Consider the following 19,683-nt stretch of genomic DNA (forward strand, 5'->3'; position numbering starts at 1 on the left):
AAAATTGTGACGGACTTTACGCAAACAATAGGCTTGCTGGGCTGAATGGCCTTTTCCTATTTTTTGTGATGTAAAGTGTTGATACAAGCAGGTTATTTCTCTCCCTTCACCCCATCTCCAAGTTTCCTTGGGCTGCAACTGATCAAATCATTTCAACCTTTAAGTTGAAAGCATATAAAAATATGAATAGATTGGGATGCCCAGGTACAGAATAATCAACACCATCACCTGGAGAGTGTGTCACTCGTGTCGATATTTACAGGTAACGTGTCACTGCTGTCCAGGATACGCTCTCTCTCGTCTCTCGAGACACAAATTCCACAGTAGGGCCACACCAACGAGCTCAGAATGTCAGTTTTTTCTCCTCCATGTAGTGACAAAATAGATTTTGAAAACACACAGACTTTTGATAGTAACATTGAGGGTTTGGTTTCATGAAGCAGGGCAGACTGAGGCCAACTACATGGGTCACGGGTGGAGAGAGAGAGACAGATTTTTGAACAATAAGGGAGTGAAGGGTTATGGCGAGCGGGCGGGGAAGTGGAGTTGAGCCCAAGATCAGATCAATGGCAGAGCAGGGTCGAGGGGCCAAATGGCTTGCTCCCATTTCTTATGTACCAAATTGCCTCCTAGTAACTTGCTGTTCAATTTTCCAATATCCCTTTTCAGCTTTGTTCAGTTGGGAGCATTCTTGCCCTGGAGTCAGAAGGTTGTGGGTTCAAACCCCACTGAAATTATACTCATTTAGGTCCATCATTGAAACACTTGCGAACTTTTTGACGTGGAAGCAAGTCATCCTCGGTTCGAGGGACTGCCGATGATGATGATTACCCGATAATTAAAGGGAAGGTTACTCTGCCCAATATTAAATTGGCCCCAAGCTCTGGACTTTACTCCCTGAACCACTTCACCTCTCCTCCTTTAAGTTGCTCCTTAAAACCTACCTCTTTGACCAAGCATTTGATCACCTGTCCCAACGTCTCTGACTTGGTATCAATTTTGTCTGATCATGCTCCTGGTGATGCGCCTTGGGAAGTTTTACTACGTTAAAGGCACAAGTTGTTGTACAAAACGGAGCATATAATTAATACTGCTGCCTTTTGGGGCAAGATGCTAAAATCAAGGGTCTATTTCCTGCAGTTGATGAGAAAGATTCCTGGGCACTGCTGGAAGAACAGCAGAGGGCATCTCCTAATACCACAGCCAAAATTCCTCCAATTACAGTTGTACCTCTCCAGTCCCTTGGACCATGACTGATGCCGGACCAGAGAATTTTCCAGATCATGGGAGGTCACGCCGTCCCCAGCATGGTCAGCAGTACCCTGGACTTTCCGGGTGCTGCTGACAACGCTCCGGCCACGTTCTGCGCATGCGCAGCATTTCCCAGGCCCAGCTTCGGCGCCTCAGTCAGCTGCCACACTCCTCGCTCGCTCGCTCTCCGCGCTGACCCGACCAAGGAGGGAACACCGGAGCAAGCGGGGAGAAGAGGAGCAGCCAGCCCCAGGACGCAGCGGGGGTCGTGACCCCCCCCACCCCCGAATGTTGCCGGATCAGGGATATTGCCGGACAGTGTCCCGCGGACAGGAGAGGTACAACCTGTACCACCAAAATCCAATTAGCTGGTCTTTCATCTCAGCCAATTGGACGACCTTGTTGTATTTGCCTATAAATTAGTGACTGCATTCCCAAAGCACTTTTTAAAACGTTCTGCAAATGTAATAAACTGCTATAGAAATGCAAGTCCTTACTTACGTATGACGAGCACAAAAGGCAAGACAGATAAAGAAATGTCAAAAGTTGTTAAAAAAAAACTATGAAACGCAATTTACGAGTGTCAGCTGTGGCTCAGCGGATAGCACTCTCGCCTCGGAGTCAGAAGGTTGTGGGTTCAAGTCCCACACCACAAAGAAAACCTAGGCTGACACTCCAGTGCAGTGCTGCGGGATTGGTGCCATTAAACCCCTCTCATGCTCTCTCAAGTGGACGTAAAAGATCCTATGGCACTATTTCGAAGAAGAGCAGGGAAGTTAATATTTGGTCCTGGGCCAATATTTATCCCTCAATCAACATAACAAAAAACACAGATTATCTGGTCATCACCACATTGCTGTTTGTGGGAGTTTGTTGCGCGCAAATTGGCTACATTACAACAGTGACTTCACTCCAAAAATACTTCCATCGGCTGTAAAGCATCTTGAGACGTCCGGTGGTCACGAAAGGCGCTATATAAATCCAAGTCTTTCGTTTGTGAGTGGGGACTGAAAGCTGTTAAAGTTAAACGTGCTGCATTAACAGAACACACACACACACACACACACACACACACACACACACACACACACACACAGAGAGCGCAAGACTCTGCCATACCAATCTGTCAAGACCATTGGTGTTTTACGAGATTGATAGATAGAGCGATAGCACATCATAAACCACAACCAGCACAATCACCATTAAAATCAGAATCCAGTTACTTGGGCAGCATGCAACACTGACGAGGAATATATTCTACAGTAACAAATCACATTTACTTTTATAAATCAGTTTAAAATTGTAGGGTGCAATTAACACTTGGGAAATTGCTAGGAACCATTTATTTAAAAGTGCAAATCATATATTTACGTATTCCTTCTATAAGCAAACAGAGGGCCGTTTTATACAAAGCAGGGTATTTTATGTAAAGCATTTTCCAAGTGCTCATTTTATGTAAGAGCACCAACGTTAAAGTTTATTAATGGTCAGATTTCTACTACAAGGATTAATTTTGCACAATAGCTTCCCTCCCTTACATGACAAAGCTTATAGTATAGAATATAAGCCCCAAGATCATTTAGATTCAACATTGACACCTTTCACAATGTGCGGTGGGAATGAAATGCTGGGGTGGAGGTGGGGGCGGGAAGAGGTGGCTTTTGTCGAGGTACATCCCCGAGCAGCTCCCCCAACACAGCGCTCCGTGCTCCATGGGGCGTTCCTGGGGGCGCAGACCCGAGACAAACATCACCTGCTGCAGGCGCCCTGCCACCTGCCCAAACCCACAGAGCAAGGAGTTGAGCAAGGCCGAGTGTTGCAGACTGGCCTGGAGCAGGAATACCATGCCGAGGGACTGTATTGAAGCTTTATACAGCCACCGCAAGTTGTAAACAGGGAGGGAGGGAGGGAGGGAGGGAGAAGAGATCAGCCACTATACCATTGTATACTGCAAGTCTAAATCCTACACAACACCCTCTCGGTGTCTTAAAAGGTTTTCAAAAGAACTGAACATCCCTGAAACCGTGTACCCAAAGTTGGACCCACTTTGGATAGAAACGGGTGGAGTGGTGCACAACTCAATGCAAATGCAACTTCTGTCCGGGTGCAATAATGATGCGACAAAAGAGAAACAGCACGAACAACGTAAAATGAACAGGTCACATCCTTTGAAGTGCAATAATCTAACTTATGAATGCCAGCTAAAGCTGGAATGAAGTACCCCTTCGAACTGTGTTTATGGCAACCAGCATCACAAACAGATGATCTGGTCATTATCGTATTGCTGACTGTGGGAGCTTGCTGTGCGCAAATTGACGGCCGCCTTTCCTACATTACAACAGTGACTACGCTTCAAAAGTACTTCATTGGCTGTAAAGCGATTTGGGACGTCCTGCGGTTGTGAAAGGCGCTATATAAATGCAAGTCTTTCTTTTATGGCGTACAGAATTTTTTTTTTTAAAAAGATTGCATTTGTATATTTTTTTACCCTGTTGTTTATGAATAGTTTGTTTTGGGGAGGGAAAAAAAAATTCCAAATCTCAGAAGGAATCCCAAGTCGGAATTATTACTACTCTTTGACTTCTCCTTCGCTCTGGAGCATAACTGTGCATGGAGGTATGGGGGGGGGGGGGGGGAGAAAGAGTTGTATTTTTCCATGTTTGGATCCCATGGCGACTGGCCATTGTTGGAAGCAAGTCTCCTGATGTCATTTAAAAGTTACATACCGTGTAGAACAAAGTGTGTCCACAATAGCGGTACACGGCACAAAAACTGCACCTATTTGCAGTTTTGAACAATGAGACCCGTGTTTTTTTTTCTGAAAAAGTTGGTCACATCCCATTTCAGATCCCCCTTTAATTCAGGCACCAATTACAGCCTTAGTACAAGGTTACAGTTAGTTAGCTTTTTTTGTCACACTTTTGAATGATAACAGGTGGCGGGGGCGGGGCAGGGGAAGAAAATCTAACTGGTCGCAAAGTTTAATCTGCTCAGATACAAAGTGAAAACAAGCCAAGAGCATTAAAATACCTAGTACTTTACTTTAAAAGCTTCAGGGAAAACTTTGTTTAAAAAAAAGTTGGTCAAATTAAATTCTGAATCTTAAAGATACAATCTTCAATAAACAATGTCTCCAATTAAAAAAAAGTGTACTTGCAACCCATCTGGATTAATTTTCCCACAAAAAAAGTTTAGAATTAAAATTAGTAGGACTTTGCATCTAAAACAAACCAACTATAGTTGAGAAAGTGAGATTTTTTTTTTGACTGCATGATTTGACAACAGGAATAATTGATGGGCTAGTGATTAATCAAGATTGTAGGATGGACACAGTAAAGGGTGGTTTAAAAAAAATACAGCCTTCCTAAAATCGGTTTTTCCTTGGTAATCCAGTCTTGCAGGTTTAACCCCCCCTCCCCCACAGAATCATATAGCACAGAAGGGCTAAACACAGAAAATGCTGGAAGATCAACCTGAAAGGTTAATTCTGTTTCACTCCCCACAGATGCTGCCTGACCTGCTGAATATCCCCAGCGTTTTCGGTTTGTATTTCAGATTTGCAACATCTGCAGCATTCTGCTTTTGCATTAACACAGAAGTTGGCCAGTCAGCCCTTTGGATCTGTGCCAGCTCTTTTGAAAGAGCTATGCGATGAATCCCACCTCCCCATCTCTTTTCCTCACAGCCTTGCAACATTCTGTCCCTTTTACACGTTACCATTGAATCTCCTTCCTCCAACCCTTTCACGCAATGCATTTCCAGAACATGTACAAAAAAAAAATCTCTCATCTCCCCCTTGAGTCAATTTCTCTTTTTGGGGGGGGGGGGGGGGAGAAGAGGGGAGAGAAAGACCACCTTAAGTGCCAAACTTATGCAGTAGAGGGCACTCGAATTCATTCGTTTTGGAAACAAAAACAAAGAGGGGAGGGAAGGAAAGGTTTTCTTTTTGGTGGGGGAGAGAGGGAAGGGGTTGGTGTTGGAGAAGCTCTGACAGAGAGAGAGAGAGGAAAGAGTTGGCGTTGTGAGACGTACTCTGGACTTAGAGAGGGGAAGGAGTTGGGGGTGGAGAACGGAAAGGGGTTAGTGGAGAAGTTCTCCGGACTTTGGAGGAAGGGGTTGGGAGAGGGAAGGGTTTGGGGGGAGAGGGAAGGGTTTGGGGGGAGGGAGAATTTCTCTGCACTTTGAAGAGGAGGGGGAAGGGAAGGTGTTGGGTTCTTTGGACTTTCGAGACCCCCATCTGGCACACAGTTACCTTACTGGTGGCCGTGGCGCTGGAACCTTGCACCACGGGCACATTGGTGACCTGGACCGATAGATAGTCGCTGTCGATCAAGGGCCAGGCTCCTTCCACTTTGCACGTCTGAAACTCGTCCCGAAATGTCCGGAGGTGCGGGTCGCCAAACAAGCCGCAGTGTGCAAACTTCGGGGGCTGTTGCTGCCGCCGCCGCCGCTGGCCCCCGTCCCTCAGCCAGTTGGTCTTGCTCTCGTAGCTGCAAAGCTCGGGCAACCGGCTCCGCTCGGTGCCCGCCGGCTTCACCGGGGCCGTGGGGCCCGTCTTGGAGCAGTTGTGCTGCACCATCAGGTCGCTGATGCCCAGCACGGCCGAGTGGTAGACCAGGTCTCCCCGGCAGAACTTGGCCGTCTTCTTGGTACATTGAGAGTAAGCTCGCAGCGCGATGCAGAAATCGCCGCCGTTTCCTCCTCCGCCGCCGCCTCCCTCCGATTCCTCTTGCAATCCAATCCCCGGAGAAGTCGCAGCCACGAACTCGGCGTTACATCTCTGGATCCGACACTGCTGGCAATGTACTGCGAGTAGTAAAGAGAGAGTTACCAAAGCTTAAACTGGGGGGAGGAGGTAAAGTTTTCCATTTTTCTATGAAAAAAAACTTTTGCAAACTCCAAACTGCTTTTAAAATACGTCTGAAAACTCCAAACTACTTTTTAAAAACTTTTGCAAACTCCAAACTAATTTCTAAAAACGTCTGCAAACTACAAACGACTTTTTTTAAAACTTCTGCAAACTCCAAACTACTTTCTTTTAAATTGCAAATTCCAAGCTACTTTTAAAAAACGTTTGCACACTCCTAACTACTTAAAAAAACTTTTTCCAAAGTGCTGCAAGTTATTTGCCAGTAAAATCTTCTAACTTTTAAACCACGCTTACACGGTGCTAGGTTTTTTTTTTGTTTTACCTGAATTCAGACACATAGAGAAAAAGAGCATGGTAAAAGCAGATGACCAGAGCTTTTTAGCCAAAGGGTAACAGCTTCCTTTCCCCATGCCAATCCATCCAGCGCGGCTTGAGTTTGTCGACTGCTCGGCGGAGTGGACGGCGCTCGTTCTGTGGGAAGAAAAGTTCAAGAATCTCAGCCTCAATCTGTCACTCAAAGAGCCCGGGACAACCCAACCTGCTGGGCCAGCCTGATTGACAGGCGGTCTGGCCAATCGCAAACAGCAAGCAGCTTCACAATTAAAGGGGAGGGAGCCAGACAATTTCAACTGCGGGGAGAAGAAAAGTAATACTTTTTCTGAACAATCCTTTTAAACTATCTTGTTTATTGCAACTTCTGGTTGTTTGACTATATAATAGTTGCTGCACTTTCTCAGTCATTCACCTGTATGTGAAGAGGTTTGGGACGTTTCTGAGAGATGGGATAAAACACACATCAAACTTCTTCATGCCCATTGCAGCCCAAATTACAGCGGGAGTAATACTCTAATCATTCACAATGCAACGATTTTTATTGATACCTAAGCAAAAATGAACTGTGGAACTGATAACCAAAAGGGGGGTGATTATTTCCCCCCCCCCAATATTCCTAATAATTAAACAGCAAATGTTAGATTTAATGTATTACAACGTGCATCTATTTTAAACGTTACATTAAAGTTTTGCAAACTTTGCAGGAGTTTTGTTGCACCGCCCCTTTAAGTGCCTGGGTACGAGTCAGGCCGCTGTGAAATGGGCGGGAATGGGACGGATCCAACACGTTCGGTTGAGGTTGCAAGAGCTCAAATACTGACACCAAGTGCCTTTTTTTTTCCTGCACAGGCTCCGCCTTCCAGTCATCGCTCTCGGCGCTCAATAGCCTTTAATAAGAGCCCATTGGGTGCAATCAACACTACTGTCGAGTATTTACAAGCTCATAATCTACAAACCCCCTTATCAGGACTTGGATCAGACAAGGGAGGTTGTTGGGTTACAGGCGATCATCGGGGCAATCGCGTCTTCAAAGGCAGTGGATGCCTCTGGGGTGTAAAATTTGCCAGGCGTTTAAATGTCCTTTAAAGAGGCGGATCTTTGAACAGACTTCTCTCTTTATTTTCAATGAGAGCCTTTTTTTTAAAAAAGAGAAAGACTTACATTTATATGGCGCCTTTCACGATCTCAGGACGTCCCAAAGCACTTTTACAGCCAACAAAGTACTTTTTGGAGTGTAGTCACTGTTGTAATGTAGGAAGAACCGCAAGCTCCCACACACAGCAATGTGATAATGACCAGATAATCTGTTTTAGTAATGTTGGGTGAGGAATAAATATTGGCCAGGATACCGGGGATAACTCCCCTGCTGTTCTTCGAAATAGTGCTTTTACGTCCATCTGAGAGGGCAGACGGGGCCTCGGTTTAACGCCTCATCCAAAAGACGGGAGAGAAGAGATGTAATGTCTTTTATTTATGTATATATATATAAAAGCAGAATATTATTTAAATGGAGAGAGACTACAGAATGCTGCAGTACAAGAGGCTCTGGGGGTCCTCGTGCCTGAAACACAAAAAGTTAGTACGCAGGTACAGCAAGTAATTAGGAAGGCAAATGGAATGTTGGTCTTTAGTGCAAGGGGGATGGAGTATAAAAGCAGGGAAGTCTTGCTACAACTGTACAGGGCATTGATGAGACCACACCTAGAGTACTGCGTACAGTTTTGCTCCCCTAATTTAAGGAGGGATATATTTGCTTTGGAGGCAGTTCAGAGAAGGTACACTAGGTTGATTCCTGAGATGAAAGGGTTGTCTTATGAGGGCAGGTTGGGCCTATACTCTTGGAGTTTAGAAGAATGAGAGGCGATCTTATTGAACCATATAAGATCCTGAGGGGGCTTGACAGGGTAGATGCAGAGAGGATGTTTCCCCTCGTGGGAGAGTCTAGAACTAGGGGGTATAGCTTCAGAATTAGGGGTCGCCCCATTTAAGACGGAGATGAGGAGGAATTTCTTCTCTCAGAGGGTCGTGAATCTTTGGAATTCTCTACCCCACAGAACTGTGGAGGCTGGGTATTGAATATATTCAAGGGGGAGAGAGGCAGATTTCTGAATGATAGGGGAGTCAAGGGTTATGGGGAGCGGGCAGGAAAGTGGAGTTGAGGCCAAGATCAGATTAGCCATGATCTTATTGAATGGCGGAGTAGGCTCGAGGGGCCAAATGGCCTACCCCTGCTCCTATTTCTTATGTTCTTAATATATATCGCTATGGAGTGAATAATAAAGAGAAACCAGTTCTGCTTAAGTCTTTGTTTTTCTCTGTTTTTCTCATGCTGTTTGGCGATGGTCAGATCCTGGCCTGTGCTCTGTGGAAATCCTTAGCAGATGCACATAGCCTGTGTTATATTGTCTGCCTATTTGGATTCACCAACCACACAGAAAAAAAATCAACAGAAAATGTGGTTATATTCTGGCTCGCTGCACTTTCAATTTTTAAACTGTTACCATCTCCATGGGAACGATTCGGACAGGTTCAGTTGGAAAATATAAGAATCAGTCAGTCAGAAAACCCAATGCAAAGATATCACTACCCAATACCGCACAGCACCTTGTGATTTCTTTAAAGCTTTTATGATCTTATATGATAGAGAATGATAATACTAGGGAATGACATCAGCAGCAACTTGTATTTATATAGCGCCTTTAACAACAATATCTTGTATTTATATAGTGCCTTTAACGTAGGAAAATGACTCAAGGCGCTTCACAGGAGTATTATAAGACAAAAAAAAATTGACACCGAGCCACACAAGGAGAAATTAGGGCAGATGACCAAAAGCTTGGTCAAAGAGGTAAGTTTTAAGGAGTGTCTTAAAGGGACAAAGAGAGGTAGAGAGATGGAGAGGTTTAGGCAGGGAGTTCCAGAGCTTGGGGCCCAGGCAACAGAAGGCACGGCCACCAATAGTTGAGCGATTATAATCAGGGATGCTCAAGAGGGCAGAATTAGAGGAGCGCAGACATCGCGGGGGGTGGGGGAGCTGGAGGAGATTACAGAGATAGGGAGGGGAGAGGCCATGGAGGGATTTGAAACCAAGAATTAGAATTTTGAAATCGAGGCGTTGCTTAACCAGGAGCCAATGTAGGTCAGCGAGCACAGCGGGTGATGGGTGATCAGGACTTGATGCGAGTTAGGACACGGGCAGCGGAGTTATGGCTGACCTCAAGTTTACATAGGGTAAAATGTGGGAGGCCAGCCAGGAGTACGTTGGAATAGTCAAATCTGGAGGCAACAAAGGCATGAAATGTAGTAAAATTTCCAAGGCTCTTCACAGGAGGGTAATCTGCGTAACATCGTGTGAGAAAACATTAAGGGTAAATCACCCCATTATCATCCTGTAGATACCAGCTTAACAGGGCTCAGTGGTGTTTTGGAGAGAAGACGATGATGTGTAGTGAGTGGGCAAAGAAGAGTTGGATGAAAGAATTTGCAAGGGCCAACACAGATATTCTTAACATTGGGATGAAGAATATATATGGTGATGAAGTTAAAGGTAGAAGTTGCACATAGGAATTGAAAAAAGACCATGGTCCATCTAGTTCGCCATCTCATCATCATCATAGGCAATCCCTCGAGGCAAGGATGACTTGCTTCCATGCCAAAAAGGATTGAGTTCACAGGTGTTTCAATGAAGGACCTAATATTCCAGATCCCAAACTACATCTTGAAGGGTGGAAGATGCCTGTGCATGGATTTTTTTAATGTGGGGTGACCGTTGCACACCAGCCACCACACGGGCTTGACAGAGCTAGGTCTTGGTCCAGTGGCAAGGATTACCAAAGACGACTGGAGACCAGCTCTGCTGCATGGACCTAGTGCGCACACATATCGCAGTGTGGGCTGGCCCGTGCTGCCCCTGGGCCCTCGCCACTTCTGGGCCCCAGACTCAGGCCTCTCCTGGGCTCCGGTCACTTCCTTCTACAAACACTTGCCGCTCCTTCGCCCCTCCTGTTGCGCCTGCCCGCACTGCAACCTGCGACCGGATTTCGCAGCCGTCGCCCTCCTGCAGTGGTATGCCGCCGCACGCAATGGCCTCCAATGGCCCCAGCCTGCTGATGGTCTTGCAGGCCGGGACCCGCGCCGAGTTCACCATCTACCATCCTGGTAGTCACACGATACAATAACAATGGAGTTGTTGACTAATCAAAAGAATCAAACTCTATCAATGAGTCTGCAGCACAGCCTGCCATGAGGTGAGAAAACTCCCAGTGGTGGAGAACTTTGGGGACCATAGGTCCAAGATCACCTGTACCTCCCGAGCTCGTTACACTCAACACACGGCGCGTCCCCAATTACTCATATTACCGTGTCCCAAAATGTTATTGTATACGTGTATGCAAGAAATGCTAAAAAGGATGCATCAAAGAAGGCACTACAACTGAAAATAGAAGGGAAATTACTTTACATATACTAGGTTGCAAAAGTGAATACACTGGTGGAAAAAAACATGGCTCACATCATCCTGTCTGAACTCAAACTTTTTGTAGAAACAAAGACTTTCACTTATATAGCGCCTTTCACAACCTCAGGATATCTCAAAGTGCTTTACAGCCAATGAAGTACTTTTGCAGTGCAGTCACTGTTGTGGGAAACATGGCAGCTAATTTGTGCACAGCAAGGTCCCACAAACAGCAATGTGATAATGAACAGAGAATCTTTAAATGTGGTTGGTTGAGGGATGAATATTGGCCAAGACACCGGACAGATCTCCCACTCCGCTCTTCTTTGAAATAGTGCCATGGGATCTTTTTTATGTCCACCTGAGAGGGCAGATGGGGCCTTGGTTTAAGATCGGATCTAAAAGACGTCACCTCCAACAGCGCAGCACTCCCTCAGCATTGCCCTGGAGGGTCAACCTAGATTTTGTGCTAAAGTTTCAGGAGTGGGATCCTGAACCCATCACCTTTTGACTCAGAGGCAACCCACTGAGCCACAGCTGACATTTGATGACTAAAAGCCCAACTTGCGATGAACAAGAGGCCAAGAACTGGAACAATTTGTGAACAGGCGTGTAGCTGGAGTGGTAACCCAGTACCCCGAGGTAACTAGCCCGGAAATTGCTGCCCTTCTGCTTCCTTGTGCCCGACCAGGAGCAGAGTCTGTGCCACCGGCAGTTGCGAGTGGGAATTCTTGCCCTTCCAATAGATCGGGAATTCCAACATGCGACACAGAGCCCTGGACAAAGCAAAAAGCATCAGGGAGGAACTGCAGCTGGGAAAGGGAGGGAGAAGGAATAGTCAAGTCTGGAGGTAACAAAGGAATGGAACGTAGTAAAACATTCCAAGGCTCTTCACAGGTGGGTAATCAGCATAACATTGTGTGAGAAAGCATTAAGGGTAAATCGCCCCATTATCACTCCTGTAAATGTCAGCTTAACAGGGCTCAGTGGTGTTTTGGACAGAACACTTAATGATGTGTAGTGAGTGGGCAAAAAAGAGTTGGATGAAAGAATTTGCAAGGGCCAACTCAGATATTCTTAACATGGAGATGAAAAATATATATGGTGATGAAGTTAAAGGTGGAAGTTGCACATGGGAATTGAAAAATTACCATGGTCCATCTAGATCGCCATCTACATTCCTGATAGTCACACGATACAATGACAATGGAGTTATTGAATAATCAAAGGAATCAATCTCTATCAATGAGTCTACAACAGACCCAGACATGAAAGAAAGATTTGCATTTATATAGCACCTTTCACGATCACCAGACGTCTCAAAGCGCTTTACAGCCAATGAAGTACTTTTGGAGTGTAGTCAGTGTTGTAATAAAGTGCAACATCCCCACCGGTATCTGGGAATCCCTGGCCAAAGACCGCCCTAAGTGGAGGAAGAGCATCCGGGAGGGCGCTGAGCACCTCGAGTCTCGTCGCCAAGAGCATGCAGAAATCAAGCGCAGACAGCGGAAGGAGCGTGCGGCAAACCAGACTCCCCACCCACCCTTTCCTTCAACGACTGTCTGTCCCACCTGTGACAGAGACTGTCATTCCCGTATTGGATTGTTCAGTCACCTAAGAACTCATTTTTAGAGTGGAAGCAAGTCTTCCTCGATTCCGAGGGACTGCCTATGATGATGATGGTGATGAAGTTAAAGGTGGAAGTTGCATACAGAAAGTTGCCTCTGGGAACTGTAAGGGCTGGGGGCGGTAAAGAATTCCATTATCAAATGAAGGAGGTTGGAATGGGTAGACTGTATCTGTCAACTGTGGAATGGGTTAGAGGAGATTGTCTCTGTGAAAGAGGAACAGGAGGAGGCCATTCAGCCCCCTCGAGCCCCTTCCGCCATTCAATCAGATCACGGCTGAACATAGCGCTCAACAAAAATATATTCTAGTGAAAAAGAAGGGCGGTAAGAGAAGGGATAACCAGCCGTGGATAACCAAGGAAATAAAGGAGAGTATCAAATTAAAAACCAATGCGTATAAGGTGGCCAAGGTTAGTGGGAAACTAGAAGTTTGGGAAAATTTTAAATGACAGCAAAGAATGACTAAGAAAGCAATAAAGAAAGGAAAGATAGATTACGAAAGTAAACTTGCGCAAAACATAAAAACAGCTAGTAAAAGCTTTTACCGATATATACGGAAGAGAGTGACTAAAGTAAATGTTGGTCCCTTAGAAGATGAGAAGGGGGATTTAATAATGGGAAATGTGGAAATGGCTGAGACCTTAAACAATTATTTTGCTTCGGTGTTCACAGTGGAAGACACAAAAACCATGCCAAAAATTGCTGGTCATGGGAATGTGGGAAGGGAGGACCTTGAGACAATCACTATCACTAGGGTGGTAGTGCTGGACAGGCTAATGGATCTCAAGGTAGACAAGTCCCCTGGTCCTGATGAAATGCATCCCAGGGTATTAAAAGAAATAGCGGAAGTTATAGCAGATGCATTCGTTATAATATAGCAAAATTCTCTGGACTCTGGGGAGGTACGATCGGATTGGAAAGCAGCTAATGTAACGCCTCTGTTTAAAAATGGGGCAGACAAAAGGCAGGTAACTATAGGCCGGTTAGTTTAACATCTGTAGTGGGGAAAATGCTTGAAGCTATCATTAAGGAAGAAATAGCGGGACATCTAGATAGGAATAGTGCAATCAAGCAGACGCAACATGGATTCATGAAGGGGAAATCATGTTTAACTAATTTACTGGTATTCTTTGAGGATATAACGAGCATGGTGGATAGAGGTATACCGATGGATGTGGTGTATTTAGATTTCCAAAAGGCATTCGATAAGATGCCACACAAAAGGTTACTGCAGAAGATAAAGGTATGCGGAGTCAGAGGAAATGTATTAGCATGGATAGAGAATTGGCTGGCTAACAGAAAGCAGAGAGTTGGGATAAATGGGTCCTTTTCGGGTTGGAAATCGGTGGTTAGTGGTGTGCCACAGGGATCGGTGCTGGGACCACAACTGTTTACAATATACGTAGATGACCTGGAAGAGGGGACAGAGTGTAGTGTAACAAAATTTGCAGATGACACAAAGATTAGTGGGAAAGCGGGTTGTGTAGAGGACACAGAGAGGCTGCAAAGAGTTTTAAATAGGTTAAGCGCATGGGCTAAGGTTTGGCAGATGGAATACAATGTTGGAAAATGTGAGGTCATCCACCTTGGAAAAAAAAACAGTAAAATGAAATATTATTTGAATGGGGAGAAATTACAACATGCTGCGGTGCAGAGGGACCTGGGGGTCCTTGTGCATGAAACTCTTTTAGGAGTAAACAAAAAATATTAAACCGTGCCCCCCGATCTGGGGGAAACACCAACATTTACAAGGCCCTTTTTTTATTTTTTGGGGGTTTTTTTGGGCACATTATCAAATTTTTTTCCAAGTGCCCCCTATAAAAGGGGAGGGGGACACTAAAAGCACTGGCAATTAAAACAAATTAACTTAAAAACATAAAATCAAATTAAAATTTGGTTGCCGGGCGTGATGATGCACTCCAGTCCCTCCGGTGCCCACCTCTCGCGGAAGGCCGCTAGCGTACCGGTGGACACCGCGTGCTCCATCTCCAAGGACACCCTGGACCGGATGTATGCGCGGAAGAGAGGCAGGCAGTCTGGCTGAATGACCCCCTCGACCGCCCGCTGCCTGGACCGGCTGATGGCCCCCTTGGACGTGCCCAGGAGCAGTCCTACGAGGAGGCCCTCGGACCTACCCGCTCCCCTCCGCACAGGGTGCCCGAAGATCAGGAGTGTGGGACTGAAGTGCAGCCAGAATTTCAGGAGCAGCCCCTTTAAATAACAGAACAGGGGCTGCAACCTCGTGCACTCAATAAAAACATGGAACACGGACTCTTCCAGACCGCAGAAATTGCAGGCGGCCTGGGAGCCCGTGAACCGGCTTAAAAATTTATTGCACGGCACTGCTCCGTGCACCACCCTCCAGGCCAAGTCCCCGACAAATAGTGGGAGGACCCCTTCCTTGTGCATGAAACTCTTTTAGAGTCTACCTGCGAAAACATAAACATTAAACTGTGCCACCCGACCTGGGTGACACTCCAGACATTTACAAGGCCCATTTTTTTTCCCCCCTTTTTTTGTGTTTTTTTTTTTTGTTTTTTCTTTTTTTTTTTTGGGCACTAAAATCACAATTTTTCCCCAGTGCCCCCTATAAAAGGGAAGGGGACACTAAAAGCACCGGCAATTAAAACAAATTAACTTTAAAATGTAAAATCAAATTAAAATTTGGTTGCCGGGCGTGATGATGCACTCCAGTCCCTCCGGTGCCCACCTCTCGCGGAAGGCCGCGAGCGTACCGGTGGACACCGCGTGCTCCATCTCCAAGGACACCCTGGACCGGATGTAAGAGCGGAAGAGAGGCAGGCAGTCAGGTTGAACGACCCCCTCGACCGCCCGCTGCCTGGACCGGCTGATGGCCCCCTTGGCCGTGCCCAGGAGCAGTCCTACGAGGAGGCCTTCGGACCTACCCGCTCCCCTCCGCACAGGGTGCCCAAAGATCAGGAGAGTGGGACTGAAGTGCAGCCAGAATTTCAGGAGCAGCCCCTTTAAATAACAGAACAGGGGCTGCAACCTCGTGCACTCAATAAAAACATGGAACACGGACTCTTCCAGACCGCAGAAATTGCAGGCGGCCTGGGAGCCCGTGAACCGGCTTAAAAATTTATTGCACGGCACTGCTCCGTGCACCACCCTCCAGGCCAAGTCCCCGACAAATAGTGGGAGGACCCCTTCCTTGTGCATGAATCCCAAAAAGTTAGTTTGCAGGTGCAGCAGGTAATCAGGAAGGCGAATGGAATGTTGGCCTTCATTGCGAGAGAGATGGAGTACAAAAGCAGGGAGGTCCTGCTGCAACTGTACAGGGTATTGGTGAGGCCACACCTGGAGTACTGCGTGCTGTTTTGGTCACCTTACTTAAGGAAGGATATACTAGCTTTGGAGGGGGTACAGAGACGATTCACTAGGCTGATTCCGGAGATGAGGGGGTTACCTTATGATGATAGATTGAGTAGACTGGGTCTTTACTCGGTGGAGTTCAGAAGGATGAGGGGTGATCTTATAGAAACATTTAAAATAATGAAAGGGATAGACAAGATAGAGGCAGAGAGGTTGTTTCCACTGGTCGGGGAGACTAGAACTAGGGGGCACAGCCTCAAAATACGGGGGAGTCAATTTAAAACTGAGTTGAGAAGGAATTTCTTCTCCCAGAGGGTTGTGAATCTGTGGAATTCTCTGCCCAGGGAAGTAGTTGAGGCTAGCTCATTGAATGTATTCAAATCACAGATAGATAGATTGTTAACCAATAAGGGAATTAAGGGTTACGGGGAGCGGGCGGGTAAGTGGAGCTGAGTCCACGGCCAGATCAGCCATGATCTTGTTCAGTGGCGGAGCAGGCTCGAGGGGCTAGATGGCCTACTCCTGTTCCTAATTCTTATGTTCTTATGTTCTTATGTATCTTAACTCCGTCTACCAGCTATGGTTCCGTAACCCTTTGTGAAGGGGGTAGTAATGGTTTCTTTGTTGGGGTGAATATAGATTAATACGAATGTCACTTCCCCTGCCATGAGAAAAACATTTTTTGGAATAAAAGTGAACAGTTGTAAAGTTAAAAAGTGTTTAACATTAAGGAAAATGCAGCAAATATAATGTTAAAAAGTTCAAATGTTAGCTATGGGAGCATGTCTTCAGTTTCCTCCCCCTCCTCATAGGAATGCACACAGCAGAGTGCAGAGGGGTAATAGGGGCTGCACTTGAAAGAATTGTGCACAATTGGAAATTTGCTACCTAAGCCCTAGGGGGTGGTCACTTGTATCACGAGTCATTAACTGGTCACAAAAGCAAAAACAGTTTATTTAATAAGGGGGGAAGGGAAGATGCTCGTTCTTGCACAGTTGGAGGAATGCACCTGATGTGCATCATGTTAATCCTAAACTGTGTGTCTATCTCCACATATTAGATACAGACACTTTGTCTCTATTATTGAGTGACAAGGTTGACGCAGCACGGCAGTAGAAACACATGTCACTGACGCTGGAGGTTTCAGAGTGGCAGTCAGTGGCTCAGTGGGTAGCACCCTTGTCTTGTTGTCAGAAGGTTGTGGGTTCAAGTCCCATTCCAGAGACTTGAGCACAAAAATCCAGGCTGATGCTCCAGTGCAGTACTGAGGGAGTGCCGCACTATCAGAGGTGCCGTCTTTTGGATGAGACGTTAAACCGAGGCCCTGTCTTCCCTCTTGGGTGAATGTAAAAGATCCCATGGCACTATTTTGAAGAAGGGCAGGGGTGTTCTCCATGGTGTCCTGGCCAATATTTATCTATCCCTCAATCAATATCATTATCTGGTCATTATCACATTACTGTTTGTGGAAGTTTGCTGTGCGTAAATTAGCTGCTGCATTTCCTACATTACAACAGTGACCGTAATGTGGGAAAAGCATCTGGGAAGGCACCGAACACCTCGAGTCTCTTTGCCTGAAGCCAAGCGTAGACAGCGGAAGAAGCTCACGACAACCCAAGCACCCCACCCACCTGCTCCATCTGTCCCACCTGTGACAGAGGCTGTAGGGTCCGCATTGGGGAGAACTCATTTTTAGTGTGGAAGCAAGTCATCCTCGACTCCGAGGGACTGCCTAAGGAGTCATCATCATAGGCAGTCCCTCGAAGCGAGGATGACTTGCTTCCACGCCGAAAAGGGATGAGTTCACAGGTGTTTCAATGAAGGACCTAATATTCCAGATCTCGAACTACATCGTGAAGGGTGGATGATACCCGTGCGTGGATTTTTTTAAGGTGTGTTGGCCGTTGCACACCAGCCACCACACGGGCTTGACAGAGCTAGGTCTTAGTCCAGTGGCAAGGGTTACCCAAGACTAACTGGAGACCAGCTCTGGTGCACAGACCGAGCGCGCTCACATATCGCAGTGTGGGCTGGGCCCGTGCTGCCCCTGGGCCCCCGCCTCTTCTGGGCCCCAGATTCACGCCTCTCCTGGGCCCCGATCACTTCCCTCTACGGACTCTTGCCGCTCCTTCGCCCCTCCTGCTGTGCCTGCCCGCACTGCAACCAGCGACCTGGCTTCGCAGCCGTCGCCCTCCTGCAGCAGCACGCGCCGCTCCCTGCAGTGGTATGCCACCGCACGCTGCTCCCTCCAGTGGCCCCGGCCTGCTGATGGTCTTACAGACCGGGACCGCGCCGATTTCCGGGCCGGGCCACTGCACGCTGGCCCCGTCAGCCATTGGAGGGAGCAGCGTGCGGCGGCCCAGCCTGGAAATCAGCACAGTCCCGGCCTGCAAGGCCATCAGTAGGCCTAAGAAGAAGACAATAGTGACTACATTTCACAAAAGTATTTAATTGGCTGTAAAGCGTTTTGGGATGTCCGATTGGCATGAAAGGTGCTATATAAATGCAAGTCTTTCTCTTTCTTTAGAAGAGGTGTTGGCTGCTAAGGGACCAGCAGATGTTCAGTGAAGATCCAGCATGCTCGATGGTGCTCCCAATCATACGGCACCGAAGGAGGCCATTCGTCCCTTTCCTTCCTACTTTGTAACAGCGACTAAATGTCAAAAGTACTTCATTGGCTGTGAAGCATTTTTGGCATCGTGAGGTCGTGAAAGGTACTACATAAAAGAAATCTTTCTTTTTTTAAGCGTTGTGAGTGACTCAGCTTCATTAGCCCTAGTGGTAATATATTCCAGATTCATACAGCCCTTTGTGTGAAAAGAAATTCTCCTACTCCCCTGTAGTTATTGATTTGAAATCAGTAACTAGGGTAAATCTGCCCCCTCAGCGGAGGGGTATTAATTAAAGGCACAGCGTCCCTCTGCTTGCCCGATTAATCACATCTTACTTTTATCACATACAAACTAACCACTGAGGAAAATTGGGCCCTGAACCGCAAATAAAAATGTTGTGTCGTTTTTTTATGGATATTACCTTTTAAATTAAATTGAAGTTTTCAAATATTCAATTAACTTCAAAAAAAAATAAAAGGTTTGATTATGTTAAGGGGAGGGTCTGTCACAGAGATTTGTTTTTTACGAGTTTAGAAGAAACAGCCACTGTAGGCCAAACAAAAGCGATACTGTCTCTTTAAATCTCTCGCCAGCCATCTGCTGAATGCTGCAAAGCACAGATGTTCCAAACTGTGCAGAAATGTCACTGGCCTCTGGAAAGTGGTCAGTTCCAATTCCTTAACCCTTTGGCTGACTGGTTGGCCATGGGGTCTCTCTCTCTCTCTCTCTCCTCTCTCTCTCTCTCTCTCTCTCGCTTTCTCTCTCCCTCTCCCCCTTTCCCTTCAGTTGGACCCCGCTTTGGCCGTGCTTTGTGTCACCTCCTGCTCCCGACTCACTTCCTTCTCTGTAAAGCGCTCCTGGGACATTTTGTCAGGTTAAAAAGGTGTCAAATAGAAATGGAAGCTGCCGCGATATCTAAAAGAAGAAAATAACTTGCATCTGATCTAACGCCTTTTATATGTCCTCAGGACGTCCCAAAGCGCTTCACAGTCAATGAATTATCTTTTGAAGTGCAGTTACTGTTTTGTGGTACCGGACATGGCAACCCATTTGTACATAGCAAGATCCCATAAACAGCAAGAAGAAGAAGAAAGACTTACATTCATCTGCAACGTTTCACGACCTCAAGATGTCCCAAAATGCTTTACAGCCAATGAAGTGCGCTTGAAGTGTAGTCACTGTTGTAATATAGGAAACATGGCA

At 46.4% G+C, this 19,683-nt stretch overlaps 1 protein-coding gene across 1 annotated transcript in view; it reads right to left on the reverse strand.

The window, feature by feature from the left end:
- rgmd (RGM domain family, member D) overlaps nt 1-6,615 on the reverse strand; it is a 31,108-nt gene extending 24,493 nt beyond the window's left edge. The window contains exons 1-2 of the mRNA XM_070860806.1: nt 6,444-6,615; nt 5,504-6,057 (exon numbers count right to left, since the gene is read on the reverse strand). Of these exons, the coding sequence (XP_070716907.1) occupies nt 5,504-6,057; nt 6,444-6,531 (642 nt within the window). The 5' untranslated portion in view covers nt 6,532-6,615. The remainder of the gene's footprint in view (nt 1-5,503; nt 6,058-6,443) is intronic.
- Between the last annotated feature and the right edge of the window lie 13,068 nt (nt 6,616-19,683).

The sequence above is a fragment of the Pristiophorus japonicus genome, chromosome 18, assembly GCF_044704955.1.
Source record: "Pristiophorus japonicus isolate sPriJap1 chromosome 18, sPriJap1.hap1, whole genome shotgun sequence".
NCBI classification, from domain to species: Eukaryota; Metazoa; Chordata; class Chondrichthyes; family Pristiophoridae; genus Pristiophorus; species Pristiophorus japonicus.